This window comes from Paramormyrops kingsleyae, chromosome 25, assembly GCF_048594095.1.
Source record: "Paramormyrops kingsleyae isolate MSU_618 chromosome 25, PKINGS_0.4, whole genome shotgun sequence".
NCBI classification, from domain to species: Eukaryota; Metazoa; Chordata; class Actinopteri; order Osteoglossiformes; family Mormyridae; genus Paramormyrops; species Paramormyrops kingsleyae.
Window position 1 is genome coordinate 23,765,543 of NC_132821.1, and position 26,286 is coordinate 23,791,828.

General features: G+C 47.4%; 2 protein-coding genes and 1 long non-coding RNA gene across 9 annotated transcripts; 1 reads left to right on the forward strand and 2 right to left on the reverse strand.

Annotated features, from left to right (window-relative positions):
- Positions 1 to 591: 591 nt before the first annotated feature.
- On the reverse strand, positions 592 to 16,480 carry uso1 (USO1 vesicle transport factor). Of its 4 annotated transcripts, none has more exons than XM_023799351.2 (26): positions 16,222 to 16,480; positions 15,173 to 15,259; positions 14,935 to 14,999; positions 14,499 to 14,575; positions 13,144 to 13,244; positions 12,947 to 13,049; positions 12,576 to 12,631; positions 12,326 to 12,446; positions 10,946 to 11,124; positions 10,374 to 10,514; positions 10,098 to 10,186; positions 9,816 to 9,970; positions 8,986 to 9,191; positions 8,520 to 8,540; positions 8,083 to 8,097; positions 5,731 to 5,841; positions 5,360 to 5,478; positions 4,768 to 4,949; positions 4,534 to 4,655; positions 4,305 to 4,443; positions 3,821 to 3,963; positions 3,539 to 3,604; positions 3,336 to 3,434; positions 3,022 to 3,120; positions 2,596 to 2,811; positions 592 to 1,952 (listed from the first exon to the last, which is right to left on the reverse strand). In XM_023799351.2, exons 1-26 carry the CDS (start codon positions 16,285 to 16,287, stop codon positions 1,857 to 1,859), a joined length of 2,874 nt encoding a protein of 957 aa, XP_023655119.2. In that variant the 5' UTR covers positions 16,288 to 16,480; the 3' UTR covers positions 592 to 1,856. The 4 variants fall into 4 exon arrangements, with proteins under 4 accessions (XP_023655119.2, XP_023655120.2, XP_023655122.2 ...); XM_023799352.2 differs by lacking the exon at positions 8,083 to 8,097 and adding an exon at positions 14,142 to 14,153; XM_023799354.2 differs by lacking the exons at positions 8,083 to 8,097; positions 8,520 to 8,540 and adding an exon at positions 14,142 to 14,153.
- A 1,155-nt stretch (positions 16,481 to 17,635) lies between these two features.
- On the reverse strand, positions 17,636 to 18,468 carry LOC111837367 (uncharacterized). The gene is made up of 2 exons (XR_002836641.2): positions 18,390 to 18,468; positions 17,636 to 18,161 (listed from the first exon to the last, which is right to left on the reverse strand). It is a non-coding gene; the product is annotated as an uncharacterized lncRNA (long non-coding RNA).
- Positions 18,098 to 25,946, forward strand: g3bp2a (G3BP stress granule assembly factor 2a). 4 transcript variants are annotated; one of them, XM_023799383.2, is made up of 13 exons: positions 18,098 to 18,248; positions 20,475 to 20,593; positions 20,703 to 20,784; positions 21,183 to 21,356; positions 21,533 to 21,623; positions 21,744 to 21,849; positions 22,045 to 22,225; positions 22,346 to 22,447; positions 22,585 to 22,687; positions 22,775 to 22,831; positions 22,911 to 23,039; positions 23,180 to 23,307; positions 23,610 to 25,946. In XM_023799383.2, exons 2-13 carry the CDS (start codon positions 20,499 to 20,501, stop codon positions 23,877 to 23,879), a joined length of 1,518 nt encoding a protein of 505 aa, XP_023655151.1. In that variant the 5' UTR covers positions 18,098 to 18,248; positions 20,475 to 20,498; the 3' UTR covers positions 23,880 to 25,946. The 4 variants fall into 4 exon arrangements, with proteins under 4 accessions (XP_023655151.1, XP_023655152.1, XP_072563204.1 ...); XM_023799384.2 differs by having other exon boundaries at positions 18,184 to 18,381; XM_072707103.1 differs by having other exon boundaries at positions 18,185 to 18,381; positions 23,180 to 23,298.
- Positions 25,947 to 26,286: the final 340 nt, after the last annotated feature.

The following is a 26,286-nucleotide window of genomic DNA, read 5'->3' on the forward strand; positions in this document are numbered from 1 at the left end:
CGTTAAGGACCGTCACAGTTCCTGCACTCTTAACACGAACCCCGCATCAGCATCAGTGCAGCCTTGTCAGGTGATGAGATCTTGTCATCCGTCACTCCTTGGTACACCTTACCAATCCGTTAACATAGGCCAACACCTGAATTTCTCCTGCTTCTCCACTGAGTGCCACCAGGACGCCCTTTAAAATGTTCTGCCGACAGCCACATAATGGTCAGCTAGGTAACGTGTCCCATGGTAACCGAGGAAGACTGTTAACACACACACACACACGCACACACACACACACAGGCCCTTTAGATGCAGTAACCTGAGTGTATAACGACCTTCCACCTGTCCCATAACACCCAAGTCGTGACATGCTAGCAAAACATATAATTAATCCGATTCTGATCTTAGTTTGTAAAATGAAATTTAACGAGCTATGGTGGCCTCTTATAAACTAGCACATAAATCGTATAAAATTGGAATTTACTTGCAGAAGGGAGAAACCCCCCAGTTGGAGATTAATGGATTATAAATCTATCGAGGCAAAAATCTAAGTCACAACAAAATAAAGGCTTTAGGTCACATGAACACAGCTCAGGGTGGCACTAAAATTCAGCATTAGCTTTAATAATTCAGATTTTATGGCCAATAGAACAATACTGGGTATATTATCCAATTACCGTTTTGGAAATTCCTCCAGCCACCTACACTTACGGTAATAAACAGCCACATCCCCCATGGGATCTTTAGACTACAAATGTATTCAAACTAAGTGAAATGTTTGAACAATTCCTTTCCTGGCAAAAATTTTTTGAAACACAATGAGAACCTGCCCATTTTCAGCCTGTTTACGATCGCCTTACTTCCTCGCGATCAGTGTCTGCGCGACAGGTCGTTAAACGTCAGAAACACTTACGCTTCCGACTCCACCAGCCCTCTGCATCGCTGAGAGATGCACAGACGCGTACTCAGGCTTGTAATGGTGGAAAAAAAAGCAGGGAACAAAGCAGGAAAACGCTGCACTAAGAAGCCTGTTAGCATTTCGACGATAGCATCTCAACGTTAGCATTCCAGGTGAAGAATCCTTATGGTCCCTGGGCAAGATCTCATGACGACTATTTTCCACCTATGGCAAATCCTTCTGTCGACGCTGAAAATGACTTTGAATATTCATTCTTTTATCTATACATGTATTTACTCTTTATTTCCAGTCGGCGTACATGCCTATTAATTAATTACACAGAATTACAGATTCTTCATACCTGACTTGGGGGGGGAAAAAGTTAGCAAAAATATTTCTCATGTCCGCTGAAAGCGATCACTCCCGCGGCGTATCGGCTGGCGGGGGACACCTGAATTTCACGAGGGCGGGGGAGGCGGAAGGCACTCCTCAGGACGGGCCAGGCTGTCTCGCTCCTCTTTCACCTAAACGGCTGCCCCCTCACCCCCGTCTTTCCCCCCCTCCAGGGGGCGTGGATCATACATGCCTTCTGAGCTCACCAACAGCTGCCCCGAGTCAAAATAATAATTAGAAAAGAAAAAAAAAAAAATCCCCTACTTAACGAGCAGTTGCATATCAAAACGTCTTCAGCGGTTCTACACCGCACACTGATGCAAGCTGGACTCTCTGCTCTGCCGGGCCTCAAAGCCGCCATTTTCCGTTTGCCACGCGGCACGAAGACCGTGCCCTGCCGACAAGCTCCTCTTAAAAATCTAAAAATTAAAACTATTACGCGTTGAGAAATAAAAATGTTGTGACGATGTTTTACGGAAACTGATGCAACTTAAGACCTAACCCTTCTGGCATTCTAGAATAGTGTTGCAAATGGAGAAACGTTCCTGCTCTTCTCTGAAAACAAACAGTTCCTTTTCTATGGATTTGGCTCATCTTCCTCTCCATCCTCGTCCTCGTCCTCGTCCTCGTCGTCAAACTGGTCCCTGGAATCCAAGTCGTCTTCATCTTCAACCTGTAGGGGGACAGTTAAAAGGTTCATTCAGACATGCACTTGTGTTCTAAATTAGGAGATTATAATTCATTAGTTGATTTTTAGGGAAAATGCTAATGCGATTATTATTGAACTCAAATAGCTCCTGGAGACGGGCGGACTGGTAGGCGGCCCAGCCCCCCCGTGACATTGAGGGCCCCCTCCGACTGCAAATCTCATTTGTGAAGATCAAGACACTTACGTCAGGCATATTATATGAACTTGTGACATGCTACTTTTACCTCTAATTTTTATGTATACATACAATCTCATTATGGTGGGAGTCATAACAGAAAAAGATATTTGGTAGAACACTTAAAACAATTTTGAAATGTAATACTTTGTAATGTTTTGTAGACAAACTATGTTGTCGAGGCGAGTATTTACCGGAAAAATACTTTGTGAAATTTGCTAACAACTGCAGTGCATGATGGGTATGATATTTGTAAGCTACTTAAATTTCATCATCTGCAACTGCTACAACTGGTGTGGACAGGCCAGAAGGTGTATATTTAGAAGGGGGGAGGCATGGTCCATTTTTTACCCAGGGTCCTGTGTACAGGTGCTCCGCCACTGATTGAGGATACCAAAGAATGGCTGCCCGGCGGAGCCTCTGATCGCTTACCAGCTCTCCAAGTTCCTTCAGCTTTTCCTTAAGCGCCTGGATCTTTTGGTCCTGGTCGGCCAGCAGCACCAGCAGCTCGTCCTGCTCCTTCTTGGATTCGGTCACCTCCTTCTGCAGCTTCGCCTTCTCCGTCTGCAGGATGGCCACCGTGCTGTTGGCCGACGCCAACTGCTGCTCCAGGCCCGTCCTGGACTCCGTCAGGCCTTTCACCTCCGCCTGCGCCACGGGGCGAGAACCGGCCGTCAGCCGTCAGGCGAGGCCTCTTGGCCGCAATGAGCTTCACCCCCATGTCGCTTCAGCAAACGATTAATCTCATTGAATAGATTAAAAGGCTTTTAAAGCAAATAATGGGAAAGGAAAAATTCCTTGTAATGACGGGGTGGCTGTTAAGAGGCGGGGGCCAAGACGCCTTGGGGCGGGGCCAACCTTCAGCTTCTCCGCCTCCTGTGCCGAGAGCCGGCCCTCCAGCTCAGAGGTTTTGGCCGCATCTCCGGCGCCCCCTGCAGTGCTCATCCCACCCTGCACCTGGTGGAGAATGTAGCACCAAGACAGAACTTAACTTTATAACACAATAATCCGCAGCGAAATGGGGGACACCCTCAAACAGTGGCATGCAATAAACATTTCAATCTGAATAGGCTAGACACTGGAGATGACCATGATGATCTCACCCATTCATTCATTTTCCTTATAAGGTCAGCTGGGCATGTGATGTAATGCGCTAAGGGATCGGGGCTTACCGCTGTCTCCACCTTCCTCAGCAGGTCCTGTCTCTCTGCCCTCAGCTGGCTGATTTCCGCAGACTGAGCCTGAATTTGACCCCTCATCATATCTAGTTCCTGTGTCAAAAGTTGAGACAATCAGTATAACAAGGGACCGTATTTAAAAAACACACAAGTTATAAGCCTCCGAACCACATGGCCGAAACTGAGCCTCGGGTTACCTTGAGAAGCTCTGCGTTCTCTGAGACGGCAGTCGTACTGTCTGCTGACTGGGCACTCTCCAACCTCTACGATGTAAATCACAACAGAACAGATCACATAATGATATTTACTAGGCATAAATGATCTCCAGGGATGGTGGAGTTTTCAAACTGACAAATTCTGGGTGAATTTCTCTCACAGCGGGATAAACAAATGTCCCATTTGGCTCTTTTCAATCCGGAATACACAGCAAATCAACCCGCTAAAATAAGACCCGGAAACCTGGCTGCTAGCGTGCTCACCAAGCTAGCGATGAGCGAGTCTTTCTCAGTCAGCTGAGTCTGCAGCTGCGCATTCTGTCTGCGCAGCTCCTCCAGCTCCTCCAGCTGCAGGCCGTTCACTTGGGCCCCCTCTGCCGTACCACCAGACTGCTGGGTGTCCTTCCCTGAAAGGGGTAGGAGGCGCCATCATATTTGTGATTTCAGTCCTTTATATTTTGTCAGCCAGACTCATACAGTACTACACTCCACTGTTAGGCAGTGCGAGCAAAAAGGCTAATGGGGTTGCCTGTGATGGAAGGAGTGAGGGTATGGTATGGTGTACGACTCAGGTTAGGGATCTATGCCAAAGTCCAGAAGGTCATAGGTTCAAATCCCAAAATCATATCACCATCAGGCCCTTAAGTCTCAATTGTTCCATGCTGTGACCCTGCTCTCTAATGGATGATAGCATCTGCTAAGTAAATATAACCAGTCACCAAACCCGAGGTTCTGGATTTTTCCATACCCAGTTTCAGCTTGAGGATGTTGTACTGGTCTTTGTGCTGCTGTATCTGCGCTAGTTGCTGCGTGATTGTGGACTGCATCTGCTCGTTCTGTGCCGTCATGGAGGACACCTTCTCCTTCAGCTCATTTATCTGTGCGTCCTGAGGAGAAAGAGGGTGAGATAGCGCCGCCCTGGTGGGCCAAGAGGGTACTGCTGTGGCGGAAAGGACGGGAGCCCCGGTGAGGCCTACCTGCTCCCTGATCAGCTCCTTGTACTGGGTCACAATGCTGTCGTGCTGTTCCAGAGTCTTCTTCACCTCCTCTTCCTTCTTCTCCTCCTCGCTGGACTTGTGCACCGCTTTCGTGATGACACCTGTGGCCGGAGCATGCCCACACACAAGACGTCACTACGTTTAATGACAAAGGATAAGCGATTTCAGGGAGACCCTTCCATTACACGGGGTTTGGGCTTGTTCCACACTGACCTTCCAGCTCCTTCACCAGCCTGGTGAACTCATGGTCAAACAGCATCTGCTCGGGGCTGGAGAAGGAGGGCTGGGGCTTCTGGGCGGCCCGCGAGTACAGCTCATGCTTGTTGATGAAGCCCAGCTTCTCCACAAAGTTCTCCTTGCCGATCCGGCGGTCGATCAGCTGCTTCAGCTTTTCCCTGTGATGCGATGGTGGAACCGGGCCACAAGGGGGCAGCAAAAGAAGAAGGCGGTACAGAGGTTACGGACATGGACACCAGGGCAACATGAATCTAACAGGTAAGTCGCAACAATGAATTGCAAAGACTCTGATTCCTGGGAGCAACACCACTGTCTACCCTCTACCCCCTTCAGACTGGTACTTAATCTGAACTATCTATAAAATATCCCAGAGTACTTAAAGTGAAACTAAATTGCTCTGGGAATAAAAGCTCTCAATGCTATAAGCAGCACATATAATCCATCCTAGAACAGTCAACAATCAAGAAATAATGTTAAAGTCTTCTTTCTCTTAAAAGGGGAACACAAATGGGGGGGAGGGGTTGGGGAGGAGCAACCAATCAGGATCTCTGGAGGGGGCGGAGCATACTTGGTGCAATTCTCCAGCGAGTTGTCATTGTAGTAGATGCAGATGCCCAGCAGGAGGGCGCAGAGGCCCTGCACCAGCCGCTCGTCCTCTCCCAGGTTCTCCGAGATCTGGGCCGTCAGCTGCACATCATCGGCTTAAGGAAAAGGAACAGGCGGCTCTCAAAGTGGCCAATCAGGGTCTAGGGGGCGGCGACCATTTGGAAAGGCGGCCCAATGAAAAATCAGTCACGACGGCATGCAGATCGTCAAAAGCTATTACTACAGTGTTTAAAAATGACTTGTGCTACTTTACCCTCCCTTTCAATACACAAAATATTTTATGTTTCTGGTCATGAATGTCATGGTGGCATCCAGGGGAAACTGGAAGGATACGAAGGGGACATTGTCTTGATTGTGCAGGAAGTGTGTGACGGCGATGGGGCAGTTGCTGATCCAGGTGCAGAGGAGCATCAGTAAGCCCACGCGAGTCTGCACCTTGCTGCCCTGCAGAGAGACAGACGGAGACGGACGGGCAGACGGACATGTAGAAGGAAACAGACACACAGGCGAGAGTCAGAGCACCCCCACAGGCGAGAGTCAGAGCACCACAGACATCTGTCTCGAGAGGCCAGGAGGGGGGAGGGGGGGGCACAGGTAACCTAGCAACCAGCCTAGCGATAATGGTACAGGGGAGACATCACAGACTCTGAGGCGCTGACTTCCAGGACCTGATTATTGTATATAGAAGAGGCAACAAGAAAAACACGTTTGCCCATGTGTCTGTGAAGAATCCCCTAATCTATTAATCAAAAGAAAGAACTCAGAAGTCAAAGTTTGACCCACCCATCAAATCAGATCATGTATTTTATTTTTTCTGCATTATATTTTTCATCCCAATGTGCCATTCCGAGCTTTGGCCAAGCTGGACTTAAAAAGGCTTATACACAGTGCCCAGTTGAGATCCCCTGCCCCACCCCCTCTTTGGGGGCGTGGCCTTCTCACCCAATCAGTAGAGAGAGACAGATGCTGATATGCTAATTCTATGAAGACTGCCGACCACGGCAGAATGACGTTAATGCATTCATCAAGTGGGTCAAAATTGCATTTAAATCCAATTGCAAAATGGATCAAGCCAACAAAACAAATACATATACACATAATCTCAAGTATTTTTTTCCCCCCAAATAAAAACGACCCTTTAATGGGAATATTGTACGTGACAGATTTTGTAGGCTTGATGTTGGTGCATTTAGATGCTACTAGAGCAGCCATGTCACACTGTCCTTGGTACAAATAAGAGGAGCATCTGGCATTTTCACACAGAAACACAAGGTTACACGTTAATTACACCATGTAGATGCCTGGGGAAACCCAACACTGCACACTATTAGTAAATTACACAGTTAATTACAAAAAGCAGGAAAACCTTTAACACTGATATTATGAACTCATTCATGCGGATATGCACAAGATTCACTGCCCGTCCACCAAACTGCAACAACCTTGGCAGCATGAAGTTCTCTCTGCAAGTGTGATCATTCTTTGGGTTACTAAGCAACCAATTGCGAGTCTCACATACAATCCGGAATGTGGCATTAAAGAAGTTTTTATATAGTAATAATAATCCAGCAATACAGAATACTGGCTCGTGGGTGTTGGGGCGTATTAGAGATCCACTGCTGTTATTCTGTAAGATTTCCAAGGTTATCATCACCCCCCCCCCCAAAAAGCCCACCATAAAAATCCAAGGACAGAAGTCAGGAAATCTAAAACTAACCAGAAATAAACCCTGAATGTTTACCAATGAAAAGCCACCAAAGAAAAATACAGCAATTTAACTGTAGAATTGACAGAAAAGCCATTCAGTCCAAAAACAATAAAAAAAAAAACTCTTTGTTTAGTTATAGCATGACCACAAAGAGTTCAGTTATATGAACATGACATAAAAACTAAAATACTGTTACTTTTTACTCTGCATAGAGTCTTTGACGCAATCTGGTATATTTTTTATTTCCTAACGAAGAAAACATGAATGGCTTACTTGAGAAAACGTGGGCGACAAACTAATATTGGATGGATGTAATTAGTAATGAATGGTTAAACGGGAAGGGTTCGTGAAACTCCAAGGCACCCTAGAAACGGCCGGAAAACGGCACAGCATGAGCTGGGTTCCGAGCACCTCAAAACATATCGATTAGGACGCCTAGGTAGATGGTCTAACTGGCCTTCAGGAACATGCCAATCGGGTCGCCGGGGCAACGGCACCCATGGACACACGTTCAGCACAAAAGTTCCAACTGTGACTTCAGCAGCAGAAGGAAATGCACATTGATCCATTTCCAATTGATTTATGACGATGATATTGCCATTTAATTATTGCGTTAAAATGGAAAAAAATGGAAGCCTTATTCAATGCTTCAGAACTGAGTTCAGTCCCAAATCACAGGTGCTTCAAGTTGTCCCTTAAAACTAATTTTAAATCTCCGAAATGAGCCTGGAGTATTGATTTCAGACATCTTAATGAGCGGGCGTGCGGTCTTCCATGGCCTGAAAAGCAGCCAGCAACAGGCACTGAGACACGCGCTTATATATTTGACAGGCGTGTTCAGAGAGAGGCAGCAGGCAAATAAATATGCAGGAAAAAAAGCAAAAGTAAAAAAAAAAAAAGATCCAAAATGAATTAACGATGAGAAGATGAACTTAAGCGTGCCAAGTGTGTTTAGAAAAAAGAATATCGGTCTTCACCTTTTCCAGTTTCGTCTCCACGGATGAGGTAATGCAAAGAAAGAAATTCATTGTTTAAGAAATACAATCACAAACATCGAAATAGAATCTCTCGCTCCAAGTGTGAGAAATTTGTGCAGCCTTAATGTTTTTTTTTCCTGTGACACCAGCGCCACCTAGAGGACAGCAGGGAAAACAGCGGTGTTAGGGGTTTCTCTCTGGACAGAGCTGGGAGGAGCAGAGACAGGGTCTGCCTTGCCACTTCCTCGAACCAAAGCCCACAGAGCGCTCAGGGTAGGACTGACCAGAACCTACCAGTGAGTCGGCACCACGATGCAGTTGGGGCCAGCAGACAGAGAGAGGATGAAAAGAAAAACCAAAAACCCAAAAATGCAGGGGGAAGGGGAACCCAACGCTGGCAAGCAAACACTCACAGTGCCGACGGCGCGGCCACTTACCCGTCGCTCGATCTTATCACCCTGCAAATTACAACGTGGCATATTTGAAACTCGTTGACAGGTAAAGTGCCCAGTCCCGGTCAATCAAGCCGCCCTCAAACCCGACACACGACTGGCTTTATAACGAAGAAAAATATCTTAGCTCAGTGTTTCCCCGACCCAATCCTCAGGGACCTCCGGAGAGTCCATGCTTTTGTATCCTCCCAGCTCCAAGCACACTTGTACCCAAACAACCAAGCAACTATGAAAACCAAATTGCTGGTAAAAGTATGTTGAGAGGTGGGAGGGTGTCTTTGGTGAGCTTTCAGCCCCCCCCCCCCCGAGGAGATACCCTTGAAGATGCCAAATAAGGAACTAAAAATATCTCCACGGCATAAGTCAACTATAATGATGTCAAAAAGCCATAATAAGAGCTGACTCCGCCCCTGAGTTCTAAGCCCCGCCCACCCCAGCCCACACAGGGTACCTGGGACAGGATGTTGGTGCACTGCTGCAGCAGTGACACGGGTGGGTTCCCCAGACTGGTGGCCAGCTGCACCCGCAGCAGCTGCTCCTTCTGTGTGGGGTTGTCCTGCAGGGCGTGCGCCAGAGCCACGGCTGCGCACCAGTTGGACAGCGAGTCGGGCGAGAACAGGCCCCCGCAGAGCAGCTGTCCCGCGGAGATCGAATTAGCTGCGGGGGGAGAGAACGCTCTAAACATCTACTGCGGCCGCACAGTGTTTCATTTCGCCAATATACTGAGGATGACCATGCAAAAACAAAACAGGACTGTGACACCCATGGGGGGGGGAGGGGCAGTGCGTAAGACTTCTATGGCTGTGGTCAGAAGGTTGGTGGTTTGAATCCAATGTTCAGCAAGATTGTTACATTTCCCCACTGGGCATTTGAGCAAGACCCCTAACCCCCTCCACCCCCCCAAAAAAAAAGCTCCAGGGGCAGCAGATAAATGGCAGACCATGCGTTCGAACCCCAACCTTTGCTTTACGCATCGAAACGGAGGGGGGAAAAAAAAAAATAGGATAAGCTAAAAAGTAGCATTCCAATATGCCCATATACTTGCACAAAATGGGAAATACAGAATTATTCAATTTTACCAATAGACTGCAGTAAATGTTCCCATTTTGTTTGCAATTTATCTTGAAATCTTATAACAGTTTCATGAAATTGTAATGAGAAACATGGCTTCACCCATCGTTGTGCGGTTGAAGGTAAACGATGGGATGATGCAGCTTATTATGATAATCTGAGCCACCGCCTAAAGCCCGCCCTCCCGCCCCGGTCCACTCGCGGCCTCACCATCGATGGTCGACGGCAGCAGGGTCGCCACGATCTCCGCCTGGCCTTTCTGGTTCTTGTAGAGGAAGCACTGGAAACAGTAGAGCACGGCGCAGCGTAGAACGAAGGGCTGTCTCTCGTTGACCATGGACATAAGTAGCACGACGATGGCAGGCCTGAAACGAGGACGGGAAATATGACGGCACACCAAGGGACAGTGTACAGAGAGCCCCGTTCGAGAACCTCAAGCCAAACTGATCTCCGTAAACAAAAAGTCCCAGAGGATGAAGGAACAGTTCTGACCTTGGAGGGTTGGAAGGGGCATTGACCGACGCAAAGTAGTCCTGGTTGACTTGCGATCCACGGATGACTTCTGACACGGTGTTAATGGTCTGGAAAAGGCACACAGAGTTTTACTTTATTTAGGGATTTGAACTTTATCTAGAGATGCTGAGGCACACACTGTACACAAAAGGATTGAATGCCGATCAAAACGGTACTGTTTAGGTTTCAGACACCAGCAAGAACGCCAGAAGAACCTGCAGGGCCGGCACTTTAGACTGGTCCACAGAAGCACACCTCTGTGAGGATGTCCGCTGGGACGCCGGTGGCCATCAGGATGGTGCAGAGCTGCTGCAGGAGGCCACACTGGTACATGCTCTTCTGGCAGCTGCTGGTGGCACCTGGCGAGTTGACGGGCGAGACCATCACCCGGACCAGCTGCATTGCCCAAGACAGAGCAGAGGAAAGGGATGCAGAGACTCAATGGAGATGCAACAAAGTCCCTCAGATGCTTAGCTCACTCTCACAGCTACTCAGAGGCTCATGGGAGTTTCTTACACAAAAATGTTCAGAGGGCATAACAAAAAATGATTGGTGATCTGTCTGAACCAATCAGATTATACAGAAGGTGGGTACCTTGCATGGATGGATGGATGAATATATATGTAGGCGCATATATATATGTATATACGTGTGTGTGTGTGTGTGTGTGTGTGTATATCAAGTTGATACATTGATACATAAAAACGGGTACATAAATATCAAGACGTCCAGTAAAAATGAAAAGACAAAAAGAAATGAATTTTTTATTTAAATAAAACAAAATGGAACCATACATCTAGAGAACAGAAGTAATGAGAAGCTCCTACCTGCAACATCAGGTGAAGGTTTGTCACCTTCTGAGCTGACCAGCCCGAGTTGTCATCCCCCACCTCGAACCACGGCTTCATGCGCTGGATGTAGGAGCCCTCCTTGAAGAAGTTTTGGTTGGAGCTGTTGTTCTTGAGGAGGTTCAGCAGTAGCAGCAGACAGTCCTCAACCACGATTCCTGCAAAGCCAGATGGGAGGACAATCGGCCGATAATGGAACAGATTCCAGGAAAGAAAATTCATTTTGGTTCACGCCACAAAAAAAATCTCTCAACATCACCATGTCCATGACTTGCAGATCACATCAACAAAAGCACACACTACAACTCACACAACGAATATTCTTTTTATTTACATCTATTAGTCAGATGCTTTCATCCAAAACATAAGTGAGGCAAATGACAGTACAGACACTCCTCACTCAACGACCTGCCCATTTACCGACCATCCAGATTTTCCACCAGCTCTCCGACCAGTTGGTATCATATGTCGTACGAGAACTTTGGTCGTGGAAACGGCAGCGCAGTGTCTCAGCGTCATGCGTCTCAGTCCCGCATCACCCTTTCTCAGTCTCAGTCCCGCATCACCCTTTCTCAGTCTCAGTCCCGCATCACCCTTTCTCAGTCTCAGTCCCGCATCACCCTTTCTCAGTCTCGCATCACCCTTTCTCAGTCCCGCATCACCCTTTCTCAGTCCCGCATCACCCTTTCTCAGTCTCAGTCCCGCAGTCACTACACTAGCATTCCAGATCTCCAAGACTAGATATTTCTTCTATAAATGTATACTTTACTGTGCACCCCATAGAATAGGATATTGGGGGGGGGGGATATAAAAACGCATACCTGCTATCTGTAAACTTTAATAAATATACTAAAAATGTTATACATGGTGCAAAAGTCACATTAAAACGATATCTAAAGATGGGTGACACAAACCCACCACCAATATAGCATGCTTGAAGTTATTGACTGAACCTACTTCTTGCCATGAGATTGATTAATGCCATGTCAGCATCTACAATTATCAGATCAAGAACCAATCAGAGGAGGTGGGTCAAAGCATCTAGAGTGCGTGTACCCACCTTCTGTATAATCTGATTGGTGATCTGTCTGAACCAATCATGTTTTGTTATGTCCTCCGAACATTTTTGCAGCTGCTCAGTTATTGACCAATTTATCTAACAACCTAGGCGTAGAAACGGAACGGGGTCGTTAAGTGAAGAGTGTCTGTAATACAATCGCCATTGAGCCTGCTTAGGTACAAATGTTGCCATTGCTGGCCTAAAACAAGTACAATGCAGTTGTGGAAAAACCTGCAAATGTGTTTCAGTTTGCGCAGTTTGTGGCATCAGAGCCAAGGCCGCATCCTGAATGAACCCACCGCCGTCGCTGGTGCCCTCCTCCGTGATGATGTCCAGAAGTCGCTCGAAGGCGTTCTCAAAAGCCACGATCTTCTGAATGGCCGCGTTTCCTTTTGTCAGCTGCTGCAGAAGCAGCAGACCCTAGAAGGAAGAGAAAACGAGATTCAACCAACAGGAAGTAAAGCCAGAAGCATCAGCCGTCGGCACAAAAAATAAGACTCAAGCCCCCAAATGAAGTGAATAAAGGGAGGCGGCAATGCTAGGGCTTACGTCATTCCGGATAACTTCTCTCGAGTCAGCCAGCAGATCCATCAACCTCGATACACCTGCGAGAAAATCAATGCCTGACTTACGAAAACAAATCTAGATTTGGAGCAAAGGTACGACCACCAAAATTTCCTACCGAGAAACAAATCAACCTTTGACTAAAATCAATACAATACAATAGTGCTTGTTAATATCTCAAATTCGTTAACAGGCCTTAAGGTATAAGTAAAATATTAAATACAGATCAGTGTAACTCTTAAGGCATGGACTTTGTTGGTTCCTGTGGCTCTCCAGCAGGCCGCCGAAGCACAAACAGTCCCGTTTGGCGGACGTTCAAGAAGAATCGCTACAAAGCCGACATCACGAGGGCCTACCCATGGGGCTGACGAGTACGATGGCCTGCACCTGAGTGCACTGGCTCTTCAGCAGAGCAGTGAGAAGCTTCACTCCCGGCCACCGGACGTGGAAGTCGAACTCCTAGGAGGACACAGAGCGTCAGGCCGCATCGCCGCACCACGAAACCGCAGGGAGTTCACCTCCCCCGCATGTGAAGGACTTCATGAGCGGCTACCTCCAGCAGGGTGAGGATCAGCGTCACGTTCTCCGGCTCCTTAATGAAGATGTCTGTGAACTGAGCTCCCAGGTCGTCGGCCTGCTTCTGAGAGTTCTCCTCTAAAATATTACAAAGAACAAAACAAAACATGGAGGGGAACAAGGGACTGAGCTGATGGCAAGAGCTCGTGTGCGAGCTGCCGAGGATGCGGCGCAGAGCGAGGATGTGCAGAGAGAGCTTGGCTGTGTGCAGTAGGCAGACAGAATAAATCAACCAGTTTTGGTATTGGGGGGGGTTGGGGTGGAGCGGGGGGATAATGAGAGCTGGATACCAGGGAGGTACATTTTCCGGTCACGGGTACACGCACAGAGGCTTGACGAACTAAGCCTTCACCATGCCCCAGAAGTATTTTTATTATGCAGAAATGAGTCACTGAGTTGGTCTTCATAATCCACTATCATGGCAGGAGGAACCTTGAAAACGGACGAAACCTGAGTCTGCTCCATGGCAACACCTGGGGCCTGTACTACGAAGCGGGGTTACTGGCTTATCGGGGTAACTTGTCGGATTTAAGGTAGTCTGGGCAAAATGTAAGTGAACGAATATGAAGTCCATTTAAACTGTGGTACCTTAAATCCGACAAGTTACCCTGATAAGCCAGTAACCCCGCTTCGTAGTACAGGCCTCTGATGCGAAAGTGGCAGTACGAACGCTCTTTGTATGGGTTGCCTGAAAGCGTGGGTCAGTGTGGCTGCTCCCATACTCCAACACCCACAGGGGTGGATCCCGCCCCTCGTTACCACCCTAACTAGACAACAACCTAACATTCCAGTGTCCTAAACTCAAACAGTGCCCCCTAGTGGGTCCAGCTTGAAAATAGAGCCAGACAATACTGTTTATCATTGCACCTTGTTTTTCTGGTCTTGGGGGTGAGGGTGGGGGGGTCTCTAAGCAGGATATTGTGGTTACTGGTTAAGGGGATTGGGGGAGGGTGGGTTCCATGCATAAGTAATTACCTTCTGATTCATCTGGAGAGTTAAACATGGGAAACAAGAAAAGAAAGTGTCAGAAAAAGCACAATCACTGAACAGACGAGTTTATTAAACACAGGCTGGGAAACCGAAAGGGAGGAGGACTAAAAATACCAAAAGCACAGGTAGAATTTCAGAATTTAAAAGATACAGACCAAAATGCAGATTAACGAATTGCTGTTACAATCACTTATTTTGGTCGATAAACATGATAATTTGTCCATTTTCAAGATTTACATCTTTCATTAGTCGCAATCAGAAAATGGCCCGCAAGTCATATTTCACTGTAACGGTGAGTTTTAGTTTATACAAGACAAACAATTATAGGATGCATCAAAATACCTTGCTCTTCCTCGTCGTCATTGCTGATGACATTGAATAGGGTGTCCAGAGCATACCCGATAATTTCCGAGTCTGAGCTGGAGAACGGAAACGGGCCATTAGCTATTCCGATTCCAGCAGACCAAGAAGTTTTGCAGGAACGATACGTCAAGCGGGATTAGAGTACACAGAATCACAGCCTGAAAGACCCCTTGTCATTGGCCGTAAATGATCAAATCAACAATCAACATTAAGGGGACAAGGCTTGCATTATAAAAGCGAAACACATCTACCCCATCAACACACAAAAGGTGTTATTCAGCAGATAAAGGAGCCCCGACTGCAATCATCACTTAATAGTGCAACACACAGCTACAAATTCAAGACAGAATACGGAGAATATTTTTTTCTTAGAGGAAAAAAAAAAAAAGAGTAATGATAATAATAATAATAATACCTGTCAGTTTGTAAAATATGAATCAGGTGGTGCATAGCCTGTGTACCAACCTCCAAACGGTATTTCTGTAAAAAAAAAAAAAATTAAAGAAATCCTAACATCAGAACTATGAAGACCTCAAACACCGTGATGAAGTATTAACTTAGTTATGACACACTTATTTGTTCTGCTTATAGTGCAGATAAGTTAGCTATTCTTAAAGGAGTTATAACAAATTGAGATTAGACAGCGGAAGTACCTTTGACAGCGATTTCAAAGCGCGCACTGCATCACGGCGATCTTCCAGCAACGTAGATGAGGCCACTCTGTCACACAGTTTCTGGATCTGTTGGGTAAAAACACAAATATTCACAAGGATGATGATGGCGAAGATGATGAAGAATCTCGATGGCCTGTTGCCACCACCTCAATGACACTCAGAACTGTTAATGTACAGAGAAATGTCAGACTCATTTGTCAAATTGACCCAAGTGTAGCAGTATTCGGTCAAACAACATAAAAAGTGCAATCTGCTGAATCTGACGCATGTTGTACAGCAATCAACAACATCCTTTCACATGCCATTTTTCATAATTATTTGGGGTTAACCAATAGGCTTTCAGACTGTCATGCAAGAGTTCTTACGGCAAATCTATATTATTCGATTATAAACCTAAGATTGGCTACATCAGAAGCGTTGGGGTAGTTTGCAAACCCTACAGACTATTTACAAGGCGATAAAATTGTCACATACATGTAAATGAATGTGCAGACTTGTCTCGAATTGAAAATCTCACTCAAGCCAGCTGACCAGAGTTGGCGGCCCTGGGAAGATCTTTTAACCAATAAATAATACCAAGGGATGTCCCAATACGAAGTGGTAGGCAGCTACTTGGGCGACTTCTACGTAGCTCATTGGCTACGATGCAGGATTTTCTAGATGTTTCCAGACATTTAACATACAAGTTCTTTCCTGAACAAATATTGGATCGCACAATGAGTTTAGCAGGGAGTTCGCCATCCCCATTGCCCTTAACACGTGTCACCCAGCGGAGAACTTAATTTTAATGCAAGCAAATGAATAAATGGGATCACTCCCTCCGGGAAAAACGCTGCTCGCTTCAAGCCAGCTGTGCCGGTTTCGGCCACACATCGGCTGCTCGTCCTACCGGCTCCTATCCTGTCAGCACTGAAGGACGAGTCTCCGCTGTAAAGCATCTGAATTACACAGTTACACAGTTAATTTTAAACGCAGATCATCCAGCAATAACTGGGATTAAGTGTCCGACTGACACGATTAAAATTTACCGTCTCTGCACCAGAAGGCTGGGCCCCGGCAGCCTGCCCTCCGATCACTCCCCTGAAAAAATTCATCCTCGCAGGTCTTCTCCTTATGAAATTTTACAATATTATCTGTGTATGATAGCAAAAAAAAGACCGAGGGTTCGTCGAGAATAGCTCCACGGGTTGTTTTCGTTGAGACAGTACTTGATATTGGGCTCTGTGCACTGGACCCCCTCGGCCGACCCGGAACTGCACCGACACCTGGCGCACTGCGCATGCGCGGAGACGTGGCGAAACGTGGCTGAGCAAAGATCGCTTAAAGTGACCGCCTGATGTTTAGGGTCCGGACGAGAACACTAAGCGATCTCCTAAAATCCCTTCCAGTGGTGCATAAACACCAATGCAAATGTAGTATTTTATTGTTAGTGCAATGATATAGTCCAGCACTTAAATAATGGGCAATTTCTTCGTGCGTCAGATAAGCTGTACCGTAATGAATAACCACCATTAATTCTGGTAGTTATTTAAAGATTACTTCCTGTCCGTTTGCATGGACATAGTGTACCAGTTTAGGTGTTTCTGGATAAGTCTTTTTAATTATTAATGACATGATGCGATTTTGTCACCTATCCATCTTTTTAAAAAGGTAGCAAAAATTTTAGCTGCAGAAAATAATACATGTGTATTGCATAATAGGGCAATCAATCACACTTGGTTCGGTTTTCTATTTATGAAACCATCATGGACTGTGCATGTCAAAATACATTCATCTGTCCTGCCATCTTCCAACCAGTAATCCAGTACAGCAGTGTTTCCCAACCCGATCCTCTGGGACCTTCAGCCGGTCCACGTTTTTGCTCCCTCTGAAAAAAACTTGGACTGTCAGTGGGTCCCTGAGGACTAGTTGGAAAACACTGCTGTACTGGAGAACTAGCTGGAAGGCAGGGGGACACCTGACTGAGATGCCTGGGTGTTAAGACACTGGTTCCATTTAAAAATATATTTTAATTGTGTTGATGCCTTACAATGACATTGACTCCTGGCATCCATCCATCCATCTTCCAACCTCCAATCCTGGTTGGGGTGGCAGGGTCCTAGAGACCACAAAGGAGGCGGCACACACACCACTCACACACACATTTGTACATGATGAATTAGACTAATTTTCTTACAACCAAAAAGTGATAGAATGGAATGCTGAATACTGACTGTGTAACCACGATACATTTGCAAAAATGTAAAAATGAATAACTACACAACATGCCTGGGTAATGAGATTTATGATTTATTAATATGCTGTAGGCCTGTATTCGCTTTTAGTACTTGGAGTCGTTTTAAAGTTAAGAGCACCGGTTTGAGTTGAGTTTGCTGACCTTAAGCAATGCACATGATTTGTATTACAAAAATAATAAGCTGCATGAATGAGGGGAAGTACAAGTCTATTTGAATTCAACTTTAATTAATAGCTTCATTAGGCGCATCACACCTACTGCTTCTCTTTCACAGCATACTGAGCTGGAACCTGACCAGCTTTTAATAGATTTTAGCATTGGTGTCAGTTTAGTTAGCATTAGTTTGGCACCATATTTTCAGTTAATATGTTGAGGTCGTTTTGGTCCAGGTTCCAAATTGCACCAGAAAAATTAAACCACTTTTTCTGCACACTCTGAGGCTGGTTCCAGCTGTTTCATTTACTAGCACAAAAACCGAATCTCTACCTATCAGTTTATCAGTAAAACATGACAAGGTGTGTATGTACAAGGTCACACAGGAAATACGACTTGTCAAAAAAACAGAGCTGTAGAACATTTCGGATCCCTTTCACACCATTTTCTGTGACATCATAGTTTCTCAGTTCTAAGCAGAGGCGGGCGGGAAAGTGATTTGCGTCCGTCAGTTGTGACGCCATTCGGCGTGTGCGTCTGATTGGCCGGCTCGTTGTGACGGGGGTTCCCTGCCCTAGACTGCAGGGGTAAAACAATAAAACAGAGCTTATCGCTTTAAACACCAATCTCTGAGCGAACAGAGATCAAAAAAGTCACAGAAAAAAGGTGGGGAGAAAAAAAAACACAACAACAATAAAAGACATTTTTTAAATTGCGGAATACGGTTTTTAGCGTGTGAATCTCAGTATTGATATCACTTGCTGTTCTCGGTTGGGTAGTTAGCGAGGTCTTTGGAAAGGTAAGTACCCGTCGCTGCTTTCGGGGTTCCGGAGCCGCGTTTTCCGCAGCCGCATCTCGGCTCTTCCCGACGCCGCGGACCTCTCGCTTCTCCGGCGGCCGCATCGGTGCGGCTTATAAGCCGCGGCTACCCGGACGACGTTCTCTTTGTTGTATATCCGGAGATAAGACGAGGCTGTTAAACGAAGGGCCTTCGATGGCGCAAATTAGAGCCGTAACGCGAATGATTGCCCCAGTGCATGCCAGTGGCCCGACAAGCGATTGCGATGCTGGGTAAAAAAAAGAAATCTGCGCCGGTGACTGATTCTGGTCGTTACTGTAGGGTGACACAAAGCCCGGGCACGATCCGGCTGACGGGTAACTGTTCTGGATGAGAGGAATAACGAAAACCAAACTCCTTTATTATTGATGAGCGTTTATAGGCATCGTATATTTTCACGTCGCGCAGATCGCCGCCGAGGACCCCGAAGCGGGCCCCCCGAAACAAAGCTCACGCTCTGGATCCACGAAACCGATCGGCTGCATAGCCGTTAGCCGCCCGGCTAACATGCCCGATCGGTTTCCCCCGGTTAGTTCCGCAACAGGCGTTGAGCTTTTTTAAAGGTGGCCGCCTGCTTCCGACGGTTCCCTCGGGATATCCTCGGTAGCCGGCGCGGTGGGTCGACGCTCGGCGGTGGGCTGTGTCGCACACCCTGGACGGTGCTGGGGGGCGGGGAGTGGGGGGTGAAGCTGGGCTCTTTGGGAGCTGGAAAAGCGAACGACGCCACAGCCAGTAAAACGCCATGAGCGGCCAGCCGGCCGCTTTCGCTATCGCTTTCGCAGCCAGAGGAAACGAAACCGACACCGTGCACTTTGGCAAAAAAGAAGCAGCATGCCGCTCCAGCCCGTGTTCCCTGCTCAGGATAGCATCGGAGACTGTGACTCGGACCGGTAGGGAGTGAACGGGCTCGGTTCGTTACAATGGACCGCATCCCCGCAACAAGCGCCGTGCTCGGCCTCTGATGGCAGCGCAGGAAAGGCCTGGTCACGTCCCGGCAAACAAGATGGCTAATCAGTCCCCACGCCTCGCCTCCCTGCCTTTTGACGGTGCATTGTTTGCAGATGCATGTCAAATGCCAGAAATCGCTGGTGCATCCATGGAGATCCGCGCTATTTCTCGCCCGGACCGTAGCTGCCTTAGACGTTGTCAATTAGGCCCGGGGTTGCATAAGAATTCTGCAAACTGGCGTTTAAATTTTGTCGCATGATTACATTTTCCTGACTTCTTGCTGGCGTTAGTGTGAATGGTGATGTTAATGTTGAGTGTGACGCGGGCTTGGCTGGTGATGGAATTTAATGTCCATGTTAGATAAGGATTTATTTGTTCAATTTCTATTTATTGGGTACTTTTATAATCACAACCTGGTATTATTGCTGACTGGCTGCTGTTTTCTCGTTGAAGTGGGGAGGGGGGTGATCGTCCAGGGGGCCTGGTTTTGTTTAGAGGTATTTTTCAGTGTGGCTTTCTGTTACCATCTGCCGTGTGACGCTTCGGTATTTCCCGTTTTATCTCGGCTCGCCTTTTATATGTTCCGCAGTTCGTCGTTCGTAATATTTCGGAGCTTATAAATTACGGCAGGTACTGGAGGGCTGCTTGGAAATACGGGGGGGGGGGGGGACTGAAATCCGCGATCATTGCGCTGTCAGGCTGTGTGTGGAGATCCTGGCTTCTGGTTTTGTGACTGTCAAGTTGTTGGCCCTTATTGTGTTTCAGTGTAAATTTCCTGGAGAAGAAAGGGTTCCCTTAAATCAGCGTTTCCCTAACCAGTCTTCAGAGCTCCTGATTGCTTGGGTCAGGTGTTCTGGGACCTGGGATAAAACAAAAATGTGGATCTGTCCAGTGTGGCCCGAGGACAGGTTTGGGAAACGCTGTCTTAGAGCAATGCTAATATTTTGATTAGCCTGATTTTTATTTTAGCAGATATACACTTGTATTGCGGGGGGGTAGGGTGGGGCAGGTGATGTCAGTTACTGTCTTTTGCCTCAGATTTAAAATGTATCCTGTGTAAATGTGAGGTTGTTTTGCTTATTTTGTCCCGTTTTTTCCCCCCTCAGCGCTTCAGACTGTTTACCAAAGAAATGGTGATGGAGAAGCCAAGTCCCCTGCTGGTCGGGCGGGAGTTTGTGAGGCAGTATTACACACTCTTAAACAAAGCGCCGGATTTCCTGCACAGGTAGCCGTGCGTGGCTCGTGTGGCGTCTTGTGTTTCCTCCTCGATTTCCGCCCCGCCTGGTGTGTGGCCCCGGTGGTTCCCCCGATGGCCTGATCTCTCTCTCTTTCAGGTTCTACGGCAGAAACTCCTCCTATGTTCATGGCGGACTGGATGCCAATGGCAAGCTGACGGAGGCAGTATACGGCCAGGCTGTAGGTTTCCCGTGGACAAACCGTAGCTACTACTTGCTGACACGTGCCCGTGGTCCAGCATTAACACTACTAGAAGTATTTAGATTATTTTAACTTTAACTTGGAAGACCACTCCTCTTAAGTATTGCAATTGCTTTGACCCACAAGATGGAAGTAGACATAGGATAGGGGGCATCGCCCTGTTTAATAGGTCAGACTCCTTGGCTTGTTTTCTCCTATTAATAGCAAATTTAGTTGTTGTTGTTGTTGTTCAGTCTGTTCATATTCTGATAATTCATACTCCTACTATTGACTGAATAGGGGCTTTGATTCGTTAATGGATTAGATTCCTTGTCTACTTTATTAATAATAATAAATGAATAAATATTATCTGTGCTGACCCCCCCCCCCCCTTTTAGGAGATCCACAAGAAGGTGATGTCCCTGCAGTTCAGCGAATGCCACACAAAGATCCGGCACGTGGACGCACACGCCACCCTGAGTGATGGCGTGGTCGTCCAGGTGATGGGGGAGCTCTCCAACGCCGGACAGCCGATGAGGAAGTTCATGCAGACCTTCGTGCTCGCTCCGGAGGTGTGTACTCTTGGGTATTTACTCTGCCTATCACCCTGCCTGAATCCCAGTTAGTACCAGACCCTGTAAGATCGGGGCCTTAAAGGTCGCAGTGTGGCTGAGTGCTGCAGCTTCCCTTATTTGTTTTGATTTGAGGCTCGGCCTCCATTTTGATAGAGCTGCTGCTTTGCATACAGGGTTCTGTGGCTAACAAGTTCTACGTGCACAACGACATTTTCCGTTACGAGGACGAGGTCTTCGGAGATTCAGAGGCCGAGCTCGACGAAGGTAGATATGCAGAATGTCATGCGACGCCGGTAATTGGGGCGTTATTGGCCCCTGTGATTTTCCGAATCATGGTTTTAGCCTCTTGCGGTAATGTGGTCATGTTGGTTACTCTTCATGAAGAGTCTGAAGAAGAAGCTGAGGAGGAGCAGGAGGAGAGACGACCTTCTCCTGAGCCCATCCAGGACAGTCCCAACAGCAGCCCCTACTATGAGTCACACCCTGTGGCGTAAGTGTCCAGCCTTCAACCTGTGTTTCCATGACAGCACTTGACCATTCATGTTTTTCTGGCTGAAATTGTTTCTGGTTTCAGTGTCTTGAGACCCATCCTTGAGTTGTTCAGTAGATGCATCAAGGCTTAATCTGATGAGTGCTCGACAACACAACCTGCTTAGCAGCTAAATGTGGCTGCGCTCTTTTACAGCAACGGTGTGGAGGAACCTCCAGAGGAGCCTGCACCGGAAGCAGAACCAGAACCTGAACCAGAGCAGAAGGTCGAGGAGCTAAAGCCTGAGATTGAGGAGAAGGTTCCTGAGGAGCTGGAGGAGAAGGCACCCTCCCCTGTTCCTGTCGAGTCTCCACCCAATACGCAGGAGCCACCTAAGGTCTGTATCTCTGCTTCTTCTGCATTGGATGTTTTCGAAAGTGTCCATTATTGGCAACAGGTGTGTTTTGTGTGGTCGGCTGTGAATTTTGAGAGTAGCGTGGACTTCTCTTGCTTGTAGACCTTCTCCTGGGCTTCAGTTACCAGTAAAAACCTACCGCCCAGCGGAACAGTCACTCCATATGGAATATCGCCCCATGTTGTTAAAGCTCCAAGCTCACAGGTACTTAAAATCCTGTTGTGTTGTCCCTAATTTTCATGTAGGAACTGATGGCCACATTCCTTACTGTAGCATCAGGGAATATTTGACGTTTGCCTCGAAAACATGGTCCTCTAAACGCTGCTTGTGATCAATCTCAGCCCAGGGTGGAGGCCAAGCAGGACTCGCCGGCCGCTCCGCTTAGAGTGCGGGACCAGCGCACCAGAGAGAGGCCAGCCTTCATTTCACGAGGACCCAGACCTGGTGAGTCATCCTGTTTTCCCCCAGTGTTTAAATGACACACACAGCCCAGTTAGTACACCAAGACCTACCTGTTCTGTCACCCACTAGATGGAGCTACGTCGGAGCCGCAGGTGGGAAAGCCCCCCTTCAGCTTCGTCAGCAAAGGTCAGTGCCCTGGCTTCCTGCCTGATCCGTTTACCTGGCTCCGCGCGGTGGTGAACACTTGCTGATGTGCCGATTTTAGGAAGAGGAGAGTCTGAAGGGAGCGAGATGGACAGCAGACGGCCTGTTCGGTACCCCGATAGCCACCAGCTGTTTGTGGGCAACCTGCCTCACGACATAGACGAGAACGAGCTGAAAGAATTCTTCATGAGTGAGTGGAAGCGGACGCCAGATTCGAGCTGGGATTTGGTGGCTGATTCGTCAGATATCCTGGGAGACTCTCCTGCATTGGCTAACATGTCTATTCGTGCTCCCCCCCCCCCCCCCTGTTTTTTCTTCCTCTCCTGGTAGATTATGGGAACGTTGTCGAGCTGCGGATCAACACCAAAGGCGTTGGTGGCAAGCTGCCCAATTTCGGCTTTGTGGTCTTCGACGACTCTGACCCTGTGCAAAGGATCTTGGGGGCGAAGGTAGGAGGGGCAAGTATTGGCTGTTAAATTTACCCCCATCCTTCACATGGGTGGTGGTGGTACTGCTGGTTTGGGTAATTGGCACATAGTCTCTCTTCTGCACCTCCCAGGTATAGCACATCCTGTGTTTTAAACCAGTACTGTCTAATTTAATGGACTGGGAGTAATCCCCCCCCAAGTACGACTAGATGGTCTCATTCCTGCCTGTCTTGTTAAATTGTGAACTACGGGAAGAAGTGAGTGGTCCTGTTAAGTCATTTTCAGATCAGTTGTTTGATTTATTTATTTTTTGCTGCCATTTGCATACGCAGCCCATAATGTTCCGGGGAGAGGTGCGGCTGAACGTGGAGGAGAAGAAGACGCGGGCCATGCGGGAGCGGGAGACCCGGCCGGGCGGCGCCGACGACCGCAGAGACCTGCGCCGTAACGACCGGGGCCCGGGAGGCCCGCGGGGTGTCGTGGGAAATGGGATGATGCGCGATCGAGATGGAAGGGGCCCCCTTCCCAGGGGAGGGATGGCTCCCAAGCCAGGCCTGAGCTCAGGGAGAGGAGAGAGCCGCTTTGCCACCCAGCGCCGCTGAAATAGTGCCCCCTGCTGTTTGGAAGTAGTACCACGTTCATCTTTACCTTTTTTTTTTTTTTCTTTTTTTTTTGCGTTAATTAAATCACATGTATAAACACACTTTTCTCCCTTCCCCTTTTTGGCGTTGGAATGTGACAGCCTGTCCCCCATTTTCCTTGATGTGAAACCGACTCACATGCATTATACCAGCTTTAAGCTGAAATATTCCTGCTCAATTCGTACTTTTTGTCGTTTTTGAACAAGCCCACCAGGAGGGGGAGGAAAAACCTGCAATGTGAAGAGGGACCGGGATTCAGCGTTTTTTTTTTTTTCTTTTCTTTTCTTTTCTTTTTTTCTTTCCATGCAGCCCGCCAGTCGACAAAGATCATGATTATACTTGCCTCAAGCTATGGGGAGGCCGCTTCAGAGAACCCCGTTGCACTTTCTGAATTTATTGGCCCGTCACTGTTGGAAATGAGGTGCAGATTGTGTAGTTTTTGGTGGTGGTGGAGGGGAGAACTGGTCGCCTCTATTTTTAACATTGCTTAAATCAAAATTGCAGTAATGCACTCGTCAATATGCAGTAATGGGTACGTCTGGTTACTTTGGCCTTTTCGGTGGGATAGCTGGCTGACGGTGTCTGGCTTGCTGTGACCAACTCATTTCTCCCTCTTTCCTCCTATTTTAGCTTCATTTTTTTGACCCTTACCAATGTTTTAGTTGCTGCTGGGAAATGGACCAAGAGTTTTTCTGATTTATCGACCAATCCTGCACTTCAGCTCGTTTTACGATTCCCCCCCCCCCCCCCCCCCCCCGAGCACCAAGCACAGCAAGCCTCTGGCTCCTCTGTGCCTTTACTGGCGTACCATTTCTGTTGCTTTGCCGTCCAGCTTCAGAACGGGGGGGGGCGAAATATCAAAGTGCTGAACGACATAATAAACGTACAGCTGCATTACTGTATGGTTCTGGGTTTTTTTGTGCATTTAACTTCTTGAATGCTTCACGGTGCCTTCCGTTGCATCTTTCTGGGCTTACTGGTGTGGCTGTGGTTCGATCTCTCACAGTGGAGCAGTTGCACAAATCCTTTAAGTTATTTGCAGTATTCTCGTAGGGGAACAGGGTTGCTGGTGTACATGTTTTTTGTTACCCAGGTTTAACTTCACGTTCCTTTAAGGCAAAACTTTTGTACAAGAGTTTTATATCGTTTCTGGTTTCGGAGACTAAAGGTGCCTGAATCTGTCTTCACTGGTAAATTTATCGAGATGCATTGGTGCAAGATGGGTCTTGCATATGTTTAATTTTCTCAAACTGCGTCTCTGAGCAATGTATGTCTGTGTGTGTGTGTGTGTGTGTGTGTGTGTGTGTGTGTGGGAGGAAAAGACTGGAATACCTGGTTTTTGCAAGTGGAAGTGGCTGCCCTGCCCCCTACCCCCGCCCCACCCCCCCGGCACAAAAAACAAGACGAATCGGGAACCTAAGTGGGAGATGCTGCACTTATGTAAAGCACGAATACTGACCATAGAAATCCGGAACTAAAAAGACACTTGGCTGTGGATGTGTCAAATGGCATCTAAAATCATTGGTTTTGAACCATTTGGGGAAACTTGAGACAATGGACACTATTGAATGGACTTCTGAACGGACCTTCTCATCTGTCCCCTGCTGTTATGTTGGAGGTATCGCCACCACCAAACCCCCTGAAATCTGCAGGTTTGGGTGGGCCATTCATTCTGCTTGCCTTTCGCTCACAGCTGTTGTAGCACCTGCTACGGTTCATACTGCAAATTTGTGGCCTTTTTGTTTGTGCGCCCCCCCCCCCCCGACTTGTTGGTATTGTCTTAAAACCCGGGATGTTCAAACTCCGTGTAGAAATGGACTGATGTAGCGCCTTTGGGATTTTCCTCATCTTGCACTACTTCCAGTGTTTCTGGGATGTGTTATTGGTTCAAGACCTTTTTTGTTTCGCTCTTCATTGTTAAATTTAAAGGTGTTAATGTGGTCTAGAAGTTTACATGTAGGAAGTTCACACTGAGGGAAGGTTGCAAGGTTGGGTTTAAATTACATAATAAAACTGCTGGTTACATGCTTTGTTTGAAGTTCCTTGACTCTACTGCTTGCTTCTGTTCTGTGAAGGCTTTTCTAAAGTGCTGTACGTAGCAGTTCATCACTATCCTGAAAGTCGTCATAGCCACTTTTTAAGGCACGGGTGTCAAATTCCAGTCCTGGGGGGGCCAGAGCCCTGCACATTTTTGGGTTTCCCCTCATTTCCCCTGATTCAACTCCTTGTGTTAATTACCACACAGCTCTTGAGCTGAATCGTGGCGGAACAGGGAAAGAACTAAGCTACACAGGACTGCGGCCCCCCAGGAGTTGTGATCGCTGTTAGTGTAGCTGGCTGTCAGTGTCAGTGGGCCTAAGATTTGCTT

Bases quoted from the DNA above. Each gene is read 5' to 3' on its own strand.
- uso1 (XM_023799351.2), bottom strand. From the start codon at position 16,287: ATGAATTTTTTCAGGGGAGTGATCGGAGGGCAGGCTGCCGGGGCCCAG. The intron at 15,000-15,172 runs GTACTTCCGCTG...TTTTTTTTACAG, and splicing joins CTTTGAAATCGCTGTCAAAG to AAATACCGTTTGGAGGTTGG. The intron at 2,812-3,021 runs GTTGGCCCCGCC...CCCGTGGCGCAG, and splicing joins AGGAGGCGGAGAAGCTGAAG to GCGGAGGTGAAAGGCCTGAC.
- g3bp2a (XM_023799383.2), top strand. From the start codon at position 20,499: ATGGTGATGGAGAAGCCAAGTCCCCTGCTGGTCGGGCGGGAGTTTGTG. The intron at 20,785-21,182 runs GTAGGTTTCCCG...CCCCCCTTTTAG, and splicing joins AGGCAGTATACGGCCAGGCT to GAGATCCACAAGAAGGTGAT. The intron at 21,850-22,044 runs GTAAGTGTCCAG...GCTCTTTTACAG, and splicing joins TATGAGTCACACCCTGTGGC to CAACGGTGTGGAGGAACCTC.